The 12,516-nt window shown below is 33.3% G+C and overlaps 1 protein-coding gene and 1 pseudogene across 2 annotated transcripts in view; both read left to right on the forward strand.

Annotated features, from left to right (window-relative positions):
- The window catches only part of LOC134933540 (protocadherin gamma-B1-like), a 543,090-nt gene that overhangs the window by 14,123 nt on the left and 516,451 nt on the right, over nt 1-12,516 (forward strand). Inside the window, exon 1 of one of the 2 annotated variants that reach the window (XM_063928846.1) lies at nt 9,822-12,294. The exons of the other annotated variant lie outside the window; for it this stretch is intronic. Within the exon in view, the coding sequence (XP_063784916.1) occupies nt 9,886-12,294 (2,409 nt within the window). The 5' untranslated portion in view covers nt 9,822-9,885. Of the gene's footprint in view, nt 1-9,821; nt 12,295-12,516 lie in introns of those variants that run through there. 2 annotated transcript variants of the gene reach the window in all.
- On the forward strand, nt 1,780-7,729 carry LOC134933918 (protocadherin gamma-B1-like; annotated as a pseudogene).

The raw sequence follows: 12,516 nt of genomic DNA on the forward strand, positions 1-12,516 counted from the left end.
AGATACTGTACCGTTTCCATTTCAAATGGCACTAGGAAGTGTTATCTCCTCTCCCTATTATGTTTGTACAGGCTATTCGAACTCTGGCCTTAAAATGTACGAGTTCTCCTAGTTTCAAGATATTCTTGAGCTGCATAAAGGAGACTACCCATAAGTTACTGCATGTCTCTTTACAGATGTCAGTCATCTTACTTTTTGCTACTAGCATAGATACCTCATTGGTATTGTGCAAATGGATCAGTAGAGATCAGTTCAATTGTATAAATTGAACACAACTAACAATGTAGCTTGTTTTAGGTCTGGAAAAAGGGATGTATTCAAATCTATTATACAATGCCACTGTATACATGTTCTAGGGTATTTTGGGAATGTCTTCAAAACCAACTGTACTTCTATTGCAGAACATATCACTATTTTAATGAAAGCATGGTTTGGCTTTGTGGTCTAGTGGTTGTGCCACTAGCACTTTAAGGTGATGATATTATTCAAGCTGATGTATTTATTTTGGACCATTCCTATATTGTGCTTAAGAAACACCTATCCAAACACAATATATTACTGACATACATATGTAAATCTAAAAATACTGTACTGTATATCTATTTCATCAAACTTACTTCTGCAAGGACATGGGATTACCAATGGCAGAAATGTAAATAGCATATTAGGGAAGGTAAAGCTATCTCTGCAGTCTATAAACAATATCTCTCACTCATGCAGATTTATTCTTCTAAGTTCCACAAAAACTATGTAGATTTCATTTTCAGTAATTTTTTTTAGTTAGCTAAAAATAAGGTGTTTGTTTACTTCTTATGCTTTTCACTCAGACAGTGAGAGAATGGTTTCAGTTAGAAATAAATAACTTCCCTTTTGAAAATATTGTATTGCAATATAATATTTTTGATACATTTTGAGCCACTAGATCTCCCCTGCTTTATAATGATGTGACATTAAGACTTCATTAATAACTATAATAAGGTTGTAATGGTGTCAATTTTGCCATATTTTTTGGCGGGGGGGGGGGGGGATTTTTGAAAATTGTCTCATTGTTTCATGATCAAACTTTCATTATAATGAGAAGATTATTTGATTATATTCATGGTATGCATTAGAATAACAGATTAAAAAAACACAAACTATGGAAATGTATTACTTTTATTTATGTTATTAACCACTTGACTGACAATTTTTCCCTTCAAAACCACTCATATAGTTATTTAATAAAAAAAATTAATATAGTTTAAAAAGTATTTTTGAAAATATTTAAATAGTATATTATGCAGAACTGCAGGATGGATCTCCTCGTCAAAAACTGGGGGGACACAGTGGGGTGGCATGGTCGCATGGGATCTGACCATGTCAGTTAAGTGGTTAATTGTTATCATCTCAAGTCAAATGTATAATTATATTTATCGTTTTTATACCAAAATCAAATAATTATACCTAATTTTTATCTTTAATAATAACTAGCTATTCAATGCCTTATGCAATACAGTTAAGATTGTTTAATTGGGAATACATTGTTGAATCCTCAGTAAACAAATGTCTCACACACAGGTGCTCTCAAAGGTTTGAATAATATAAAACTGCTCATCAAAAATAATAAAATTTAGTTTGTTTCACAGCAATACACTAGGTTTTGATTAAAAAAGAACTAAAATTTGTGCTGCAATTCCATATTTGTACCTCAGAGCGCCGCTGTTTACCAATAAATTGAGGGATTAAGAATAAATGTAGAATTCACTAGTGTGCTCAGACACTGCAGGTCTGCATGAAGAAAAGAAGCCATTGTTGCTCCTCCACACTCCAGATATATTTGCTTGTATTCTATAAAACTGGACTTTAAAATATCAATTCTTCCAACTGGCTTGCAAAACTTTAGATTTTCACCTTGATACAACTTTTGGATGAGCATAACATGAAGAATAACAACAAGAAATGAATAAACCATCAGTGCATTTCATCTTCTAAATCTTTTTTTCTGGATTACAAAGCAAGTGGCTCATAGAAAATTGAACTGATATATTTGAGAAAGGAATAAAATGAAGACACCTGAAGCAATGGCATACAAAGGATGGCAAGTAGCATTTTACTTCTTAATTTCAGGGTTTTGTCACTCAGGCTCTGCACAGATCCATTATACCATTGTTGAGGAAATGAGAAAAGGTTCATTTGTTGGTAACTTAGCAAAGGATTTGGGGTTTCATATTAAGGAACTTTCAGATAGACATTTTCGCCTTGTTTCTCATGTTTCAGAAAAATATTTTTCTGTGTAGCTTGACAATGGAAATCTGTATATAAAAGACAGAATAGACAGAGAGACACTATGTGCTGCAACTGATCCTTGCTTTCTAACCTTTGATGTTCTGGTAGAAAATCCTTTAAATGTTTTCAATGTCAAGGTTGAAATTCAAGATATAAATGATAATGTTCCAAAATTTTATTTTGAAACAATTAAATTAGATATTGTTGAATCAACTTTACCAGGTGCACGATTTGTTTTACAAACAGCAAGAGACACTGATTTAGATACAAATTCAATCAAATCATATATGTTGAGCGAGAACAAATATTTTACATTAGGTGAAAAAACTAATTCTGATGGTATCAAACATCCTGAAATTATTTTAGAAAAAACTCTAGATCGTGAAACCCAGAGTTGTTATGAACTGATCCTAACAGCATCAGATGGTGGTAGTCCAATGCTCACTGGTACTACACAAGTAAAAATTTCTGTCACTGATGCCAATGATAATTTTCCTACATTTACTCAAGAGATGTATAAAGTTATACTAAATGAAAATATGCCACTACACACACTGGTTGTTTTAGTGAAAGCAAATGATAATGATGAAGGTTCAAATGCAGAAATAACATATTCTTTCAGCGACATTCCTGAAGATGCATTGAAGGTTTTTGAAATTGGCTCCAAAAGTGGAGAAATAAAAACTAAAGGAAATGTGGATTTTGAAATAATAAAAATGTATGAAATGTCTGTTCAAGCACAGGATGGAGGAGGCCTAGTTTCTCATGCCAGTGTGGTAGTCCAAATATTAGACATGAATGACAATGCACCTGAAATAACCCTCAATTCCCTCTCCTCTCCAATTTCAGAAGATTCATTGCCTGGTATAGTGGTTGCTCTGATTAATATCCATGATAAAGACTCAGAAGAAAATAGTGATGTTGTCTGTGAGATTAAAGATGCATTACCATTTAAACTATTATCATCCTCTGGACAGTATTATAAAATTGTTACAACAACTGCTATGGACAGGGAAGAAACATCATACTACAATATTGTTATAGTAGCCACCGATAAAGGCTCTCCTCCACTGTCCACAATAAAAAATATCAGTTTGATAATAGCAGATGTAAATGATAACCCACCAGTGTTTCAGAAAAATAATTATGTTGCTTACATTACTGAAAATAACTTGCCTGGAGGATCCATTTATAGTGTGCAAGCTACAGATCCTGATACAGAAGAAAATGGTAAAATCACATATTCCATTGTTAGCTCACATGTGGAAAAATTCCCTATATTTTCTTTCTTGTCCATTAACCCAGTCACTGGAGTTCTTTATGCACAACGATCATTTGACTATGAAGACCAGAAAGAATTTCAAATCCAGATCATTGCAAAAGACAATGGGTTACCATCCCTGAGCACTAATACAACCCTGAAAATTCTTGTGGTAGATAGGAATGACAATGCACCAAAAATTCTCTATCCTGCACCAGAAAGTGAAGGCATGTTTGAAATTGTTCCTCTTGCTTCCGAACAAGGTTATCTAGTCACAAAAGTGGTGGCAGTCGATGCTGACTCTGGGCACAATGGTTGGCTTTCTTACCATTTTATGCAAGCATCAGAACCCTCCTATTTTACTATTGGTCACAATACTGGTGAAATCAGAACATCACATACCTTTCAAGAGAAGGATAACTTCAGACAAAAACTAATAGTCTTAGTGAAGGACAATGGTGATCCCTCACTCTCAGCTACTGTTACGTTAAATCTTGTTGCTGCTGGGGATTTCCAACATGTTGCTCCAGACCTAAAAAGTCAATCAACAAATGTACAGTCACAATCAAATGTCCAGTTTTATTTAGTTATAGCCTTAGCACTGATTTGTTTCTTTTTCATGTTGACTGTAATTTTAGCTGTTCTATCTAAATGCAGGAAAGATGAACCTTCAACCAGCTTCAGCTCAATAAATCCAAACATTTATTCTCAGATGGATCCTCAGTTATTTTCTAGATATAGTACTGCAAGTTTGCCTTTTCCACTTTCTTATGATGTTTGTGTTGCTCTGGATTCAAATGAGAGTGATTTCAGCTTTCTGAAACCAAATCCAAGTGTTCCAATAGACAGTCTTCTTGACACGGATAATTCTGGAATTTCAAAAGATATTGTTGAAGAACCTACAACAACTAACAACCCGACAGAGGTGAGTTGCAAGATTTCCTTAATCTTTGCTGTATTTATGTTAGGCTTATATTGTTTTTTCTATGTTGAATGTTGAATTGAAATGTATGGTGAATATATCAGCTCAAAATGTAATAAATTAAATTGGTTTAATATGGTATAAATTTGGATGATTTAGTTAATGTAATCAATATGCTTTCCTAGCTATTTGTGAAATTATTGGATAACATAAATTACAGAAAATGATGGCAATACCATTATTTACTTTCAAGATTTTTTTATTCTATTATAAAAATGATTAAAGACTTCCTTTATTGTATTTTAGAATGCAATTTAATTTCAAAAGTCATTCAATACTACTGTAAGTGTTATACATTAGTTGGAAGTTCTTATCTTTTTTATTAGTGTTTTCAATTGATTTCTCATGCACCATTAAAATCAGGGGATACAGTTAAAAGTCAGCAATGGTGCAGAGATATCACATTTTGGTATAATATAAAAAAGGGGCCACATAAACACAAAGTGCAGGTGATACAGGAGAGAATTCATTCCATCAACAAAAGTAATATGTACAATATATTTCCTACTGATTTTTATTTTGCATATTTTTTTAGGCCATAAGGTCTAAGTAGTAAAGCTTAAACTGTTGAGACAATACTGTAATTTGTGAGATGTTAAATGTTTTATTAGTCTTAAGTAAGGTCAAACTTCAATCTGTGGTTTCAATATTGTTTAAAATTTTAAGACGAGTGGGGAGGATTGTTGGGTTAGACATACATGAATTGGAGATCCTGTACTTGCTTGTTTGGTGAGGTAAGCCAATCAATATCATCCAGTTGGTTGTACTAGATGTGATAAAAGGGTGTAGGGGCCTTAAAGTTGACCAGATAAGTGAGCCAAGCTCACATACAATTTTTGGTATGTTGTGTGTTAGACTTGAGTTCTATTCCTTTTTATTTACTACCCATCTTGTTTTTTTTATATTAACAACTTAAACATTATCACATTTATTAAAGCAGGGTTACATTTAAAAAATATATGTTTGGTAACACAGGTTATTTTTGTCTATTGTTAAAAAAAGAAAAATGCATGAGCTCAGCAATGCTGTCATTCAATGAGACTATTCATTTTGCCCAAGTATGCAAAAACACAGAGTATATTATAAGACAATTTAATAGATTATAAAGAATTGCAATACATTAGTTTTGTTCTGTATTTCTAGTACTTTTAGCATCTATTTATACAGTACCAATATGCAGTATTCCAAAGGGGTGTATTGTACACCAATATGACATAATACAAATTTCAGGGAGGAGTGTATAGAATGCAGCAAAAGCAAACTGATATGCAAGTGGGTATGTTAAGCAGTGGACAAGAAATGAGAAACAAGTACTGTAGGTGATCTTGGAAAGAGCTTTGGTGGACTCGTTTTTGCTTGGATATATATTTCATGTTTAATGATGGAATCTGAGGTGATATTACCAAATTCTGTCATATTTGTGCTGCATTGTGAGAATGGGTTCAGAGTTGGGAGATAAGTTGTTTTTTTATTTTTGTATTTTATTTAAATAATAGATACAGTAATTGCTCTGAATTAACTATTTTATGTATTAAATCATATACACTAAAGTGTGATATTGCATTTTTTTTCTAACATAGCAATATGGTAAAAGTCATAACTTTCCAAAGTGATTAATTTTATTATAAGTTATTGCATATTTAGTATTACAATCTGTTTTAATGTATCTAAAATATTTAAAGGTAAATGCTATACAATTTGACATGGTGTGTTATCCAACTTTTTATCAATAGGACATACTATAGATATGCTCATTTTTATAATTTAATATGTGTATGCAAGCAGTCAAACTTATTTAACATAGTTTCAATTAACTTAACAGTGTATGTGAAAAAAATAATATTTATATTTTTTATTTATATACAGTATCTCCATGCTATGGTGATTTCTTTCATTCTTTAAGTATGCCACCACTCTGTGTTGTTTTTTATTAGGCATCCAAGATCTGAATGTCTATTAGACAGGCACCTGCTGTTTACATTTTTGATGCTGGGGAGTGCAATATAAATTATAGTATATATTGTATATGCAGCAATGTGAAATATTTAGAAAGTCCTTTGAGACTTTTGACACTCGATTTGGTTTTCTTTGAGATATAACTATAAACTTCTGTATTTGTTTGCCACTATATGGGGAATAAGGCAATTGAAAGTTTTCATTTAGCACAATTAGTCAGTAATTACTCACCTTTTGAAGCACTGTCTTCTTCTCCAGCATTGGGTGTGAGAGTCTGAGAGTGACTGTAAGTATGTATGAGTGTGGGTGTGTTTGCATAAGTGTGTGTGACTCTTGTGTGTGTGTGTGTGTGTGTGTGTGTGTGTGTGTGTGTGTGTGTGTGTGTGTGTGTGTGTGTGTGTGTGTGTGTGTGTGAGACTCCCCTTGGAAATAGCAGCTGGGAGTAATACATCTCCAAGCAGCCACCTCCCATCCCAGCAGCCCCCTTGCCTCCTGGCAGCCCCTTCCCCAGTGTAAAGATGGACAGGGGATCACTGAAAGCCAGAGAGGCCACCAGAGACCACCAGACTGGTACAGACTTTTTTATGCTTGTACTGCAAGGTTTTCAAAGCTTAAAGCCCTGTTACCACTTTTTTAAAATTGGATACTGCAGGTATTGGGAGCATGCATACCCATGGTAATCTAAAATTGGATGCAAGATTTTTTGTGGTGAAAACCTCATGCCTAATTAAATTCTCGCCTATGTGACTCGTTTTCCAGCCTGAATCTAAGAACTCACATTATGCCTAGTTACCATCGCCAACTCTGGCAATTCACAAATACTGTGTTGTAAATTAGTCAATTTGATTTAGAATATTTGTTGAAGATTTATGAAAACATGGTTTAAGATGATTTGTTTTTACATTTGTATTTTCTTTATTGAAATGCTTGTGTTACAATCATGGTATAGAATTTGACAATACTATCATCCAAAAGAGCATTGTATACACATTAAAAAAACAATCACAAAATAAAATGCAAAACAAAAAATGGAGGAATTGGGCTGAGGAGCTGGATGGATGGAATGGGAGACAGATGGTGGCAAGTGTGTTTAAGTTGAGCAGTCCAGGGTTTAAGTAAGCTATGTATGGTTGATGGTTATGTGACATGTTAATAGTGTACATAACATTTCTGAATGTTCTTTGGCAACCCTTTTTTGTTGTTTTATTTAGTATTTAAATGACATACAGAGCTATGATATAATTGAAATGAAACATTTGTCCTAATTCAGAACTGATCATAGCAGAAATTTTTTTCTCTAATTAGCAAAATCATGTGCAATGCAGGTGGGGCAGATATAATATGTACAGAGAGAGTTAGATTTTGGGTGGGGGGGTCTTCAAACTGAAATCTAAATTTCAGTGTAAAAATAAAGCAGCCAGTATTTACCCTGCACAGAAACAATATAACCAACCCAAATCTAACTCTGCACATGTTATATCTGCCCCACCTGCGGTGCACATGGTTTTGCCCATAAGAGAAAAACTTTGCTGCTGTGATCAGGTCTGAATTAGGCCCATAGTTCAGCATAATTGTTACATTTTACTAAAATGATTGTTTTGTAAATATCTAATATGGAAGGACAAAAAATCAATAAAATAAAAGACCTACATTTATCAAAAACCATTTAGAAACATTAATAAGTTTAATATGTATTTCATGTAGGACCAAGAAATGTTTCAGTCATAGTAAATACAGTTGTCCTTACACAAATGGAACAAAGAAGGAAATGATGATGACAAACTATACAGAGGGTATCATTTTACAGGAGCACAGATTCTATGATTTTATACACAATAGTAGCAGTCTATCAGAAATTAAAGTGCATCAACAGTTTTCTTATTACACAGATGTAGTTTAGTAGTATAGATCACTATGTTGCTGTGTCCCCAAAATATATTATATAGTTTCAAATTAATCTTACTATGTAAAAGATATCATGCTTAATGCTGCAAAATTTGACAATATTCAAACAGGAAAATATAATGATGTTCTCTTGCTAAAGACCAAAAATAACTGCTATTGCTCATCACTGCTAATCAACAGCCAAAATGGGCTCTATACTGAGAAGATGTCAGTAGAATAAGTAGTTAGCAGAAGTTAATACTGTATATATATCTCGCACCTCCAGCGATCTCAGATGTCATTACATCCTGCCGCTTATTATCATTCATTATATAGGTGTACTCTTCATAATGCCTCAAAAGTAAGTGATTTTTTCCAACAAGAAATGAATCTGCTGAAAATGAGCCTACACTGTCACCCAGCCTTTGCCAGAAAAAAAATATATTTGATTACTTTTGATCATTTTCATATGGACACTGATGGTGTGATTTAAGTTAGCTGCAAAAACTGTACTCTTGAAAGTAATGCTGTTCAGTGTAGTTTGTAGTCAACAGATTTATTTTACTTTTAAATTATGTAGAATTAAGACTTAATTAAAAAGTTAAATATTATTGGTATATAGTTTACGATAGATAGATAAATAGATAGATAGATAGATAGATAGATAGATAGATAGATAGATAGATACAGAAGATTGATAGCTACAGTAGATAGATAGATAGATAGATAGATAGATAGATAGATAGATAGATAGATAGATAGATAGATAGATACAAGGGATAAAATATATTCATTTCAACTTTACCATGTAAAGTACATACACTGATTCAAAGCCAAAAGCATTGAAAACTCTCAATGTTTATGATATTGATAAGTATCTATTTACAGTACTTTGATTATTGTCTATTACAAAATCATATACTTACATATACATTTTGTCTTCATAATAACTATTGATTCACTGCACAACCTCTTTAATGCATTACTGTATGTCTCTGTTATTGAGAACAAATAATTGAATCTTTCATGAACAATGTCACAAACATAGATGCTCTCAATTGTTTTTAACATATAACACTTTGTACAGTTTTTGAACTATAGATTCTAGAAAAAAAAGAATTTCTGCTGCAATTCCACATTTCTACCTCAGAGCGCCGCTGTTTGCTAAGAAGTTGAGAGCTTTACAGAAAACATAGAATTCACTGGTATTATCAGACACTGCAGATCTGCATGAAGGAAAACAGCCATTGCTAGTCCTTTACAATACAGATATACTGTATTTGTTTTCATTTCTTGACATTTTACTTTAAAATGTATATTATTTCAACTGGTTTAGAAAATATTAATTAGAAAAAAGAAATTTCTTTATAAGATAGTTTTGGAGGTTTTCAACAAGAAAAATCAAAAGTAAAAAGAGCAAGCAATTAATACAACTGCAAGATATATAACAATCTACAGTAAATGCTTCCTCTGCATTGAGGAACACAAGACAACTGGAGGAAAGCTTTAAGAAATCTTAGAACCACAGAAGGATAATATGAAGATCCATCAAGGAAAAGCACACAAAGGATGGCAAGTAGCATTTTACTTCATCATTTCTTTATTGTGTTGCATGAGCTCTGCACAGATTCATTATTCCATTGTTGAGGAAATGAGAAAAGGTGCATTTGTTGGCAATTTAGCAAGGGATTTGGGATTTAATATTAAGCAAATTTCTGACAGACAATTACGTCTTGTTTCTCATGTTTCAGAAAAATATTTTTCTGTTCGACTAGACAATGGAAATCTGTATATAAATGACAGAATAGACAGAGAGACACTATGTCCTACAACTGATCCCTGCTTTCTAACCTTTGATGTCCTTGTAGAAAATCCTTTGAATGTTTTCAATATCAAGGTTGAAATTCAAGATATAAATGATAATGTTCCAAAATTTTATCTTGAAACCATTACATTAGATATTGTTGAATCAACTTCACCAGGAGCACGATTTCTGTTACAAAATGCAAGAGACACTGACTTGGGTACAAATTCAGTTCTATCATATGTGCTTAGTGACAGCCAATATTTTACATTGGGCGAAAAAACAAATTCTGATGGCATCAAATATCCTGAAGTCATTTTAGAAAAACCTCTAGATCGGGAAATCCAGAGTTATTATGAACTGATCCTAACAGCATCAGATGGAGGTAGTCCAATGCTTACTTCTACAATGCAAGTCAAAATTTCTGTCACTGATGCCAATGATAATTTTCCTATATTTACTCAAGAGGTATATAAAGTTACACTAAATGAAAACATGCCTCTCAAAACAATAGTTGTTTTAGTGCAAGCAAATGATCATGATGAAGGCTCAAATGCTGAAATCACATATTCATTCAGCAACATTCCTGAAGATGCATTGAATGTTTTTGGAATTGACTCAAAAAGTGGAGAAATAAAAATTAAGGGAAATGTGGATTTTGAAATAACAAAAACTTATGAGATGTCTGTCCAAGCACAGGATGGAGGTGGCCTAGTTTCTCATGCCAATGTGATTGTCCAGATAATAGACATGAATGACAATGCTCCTGAAATAACACTTAATTCCCTCTTATCTCCAATCTCTGAAGATTCACTGCCAGGTACAGTGGTTGCTTTGATTAATATCCATGATAAGGACTCAGAAGGAAATAGTGATGTTGTCTGTGAGATTAAAGATGCATTACCATTTAAACTATTATCATCCTCTGGACACTATTATAAAATTGTTACAACAACAGCTATGGACAGAGAAAAAACATCAAATTATAATATTTCTGTAATAGCTACTGACAAAGGCTCTCCACCACTGTCTACAATAAAAATCATCAGTTTGACAATATCAGATGTAAATGATAACCCACCAGTGTTTCATAAGAGTAATTATATTGCTTATATAACAGAAAATAACTTGCCTGGAGGCTCAATCTTTAGTGCACAAGCTACAGATCCTGATACAGAAGACAATGGTAAAATCACATATTCCATTGTTAGCTCACAGGTGGAGAAATTCCCTATATTTTCTTTCTTGTCCATTAACCCAGTCACTGGAGTTCTCTATGCACAACGGTCATTTGACTATGAAGACCAGAAAGAATTTCAAATCCAGATCATTGCAAAAGACAATGGATTATCATCCCTGAGCACTAATACAACCCTGGAAATTTGTGTAATAGATCAGAATGACAATGCACCAAAAATTCTGTATCCTGCACCAGAAAGTGATGGCGTGTTTGAAATTGTTCCTCTTGCCTCTGAACAAGGTTATTTAGTGACAAAAGTGGTGGCAGTTGATGCTGACTCTGGGCACAATGGTTGGCTTTCTTACCATTTTATTCAAGCATCAGAACCCTCTTATTTTACTATTGGTCACAATACTGGAGAAATTAGAACATCACGCATCTTTCAAGAGAAGGATAACGTTAGACAAAGACTAGCAGTATTAGTGAAGGACAATGGTGATCCCTCACTCTCAGCTACTGTTACATTAAATCTTGTTGCTGTTGAGGATTTCCAACAGGTTGCTCCAGACCTCGATAGTCAATCACCAAATGTACAGTCACAATCAAGTGTCCAGTTTTATTTAGTTATAGCCTTAGCACTGATTTGTTTCTTTTTCATGTTGACTGTAATTTTAGCTGTTCTGTCAAAATGCAGGAAAGATGAACCTTCAACAAGCTTCAGCTCCTTAAATCCAAACATTTATTCTCAGATGGACCCTCAGTTATTTTCTAGATATAGTACTACAAGTTTGCCTTTTCCACTTTCCTACGATGTTTGTGTTGCTCTGGACTCCAATGAAAGTGATTTCAGCTTTCTGAAACCAAATTCAAATGTTCCAGTAGAAAGTCTTCTTGATGCTGATAATTCAGGAATTGCAAAAGAAATTGCTGAAGAACCTACAACAACCAACAACCTGCAACAGGTGAGTTGCAATTTCTCAACAGTTATTTATGGATTGAAATACTGTAGTAATTTCCATACACATTTCTAATGTAATATTGTGATAGATACAGTATAGTAACTAAATAAATATATTTAATGGAGGTAATTCAGATGTGGGTGAAAGTACTTTGTCCGTCAATGATTATCGGTACTTTGCACATGTGCAGGACCTGTTCTGCACATGCGCAAATGGATCCTTCCA

Source organism: Pseudophryne corroboree, chromosome 6 (genome assembly GCF_028390025.1).
Source record: "Pseudophryne corroboree isolate aPseCor3 chromosome 6, aPseCor3.hap2, whole genome shotgun sequence".
Lineage (NCBI taxonomy): Eukaryota > Metazoa > Chordata > Amphibia > Anura > Myobatrachidae > Pseudophryne > Pseudophryne corroboree.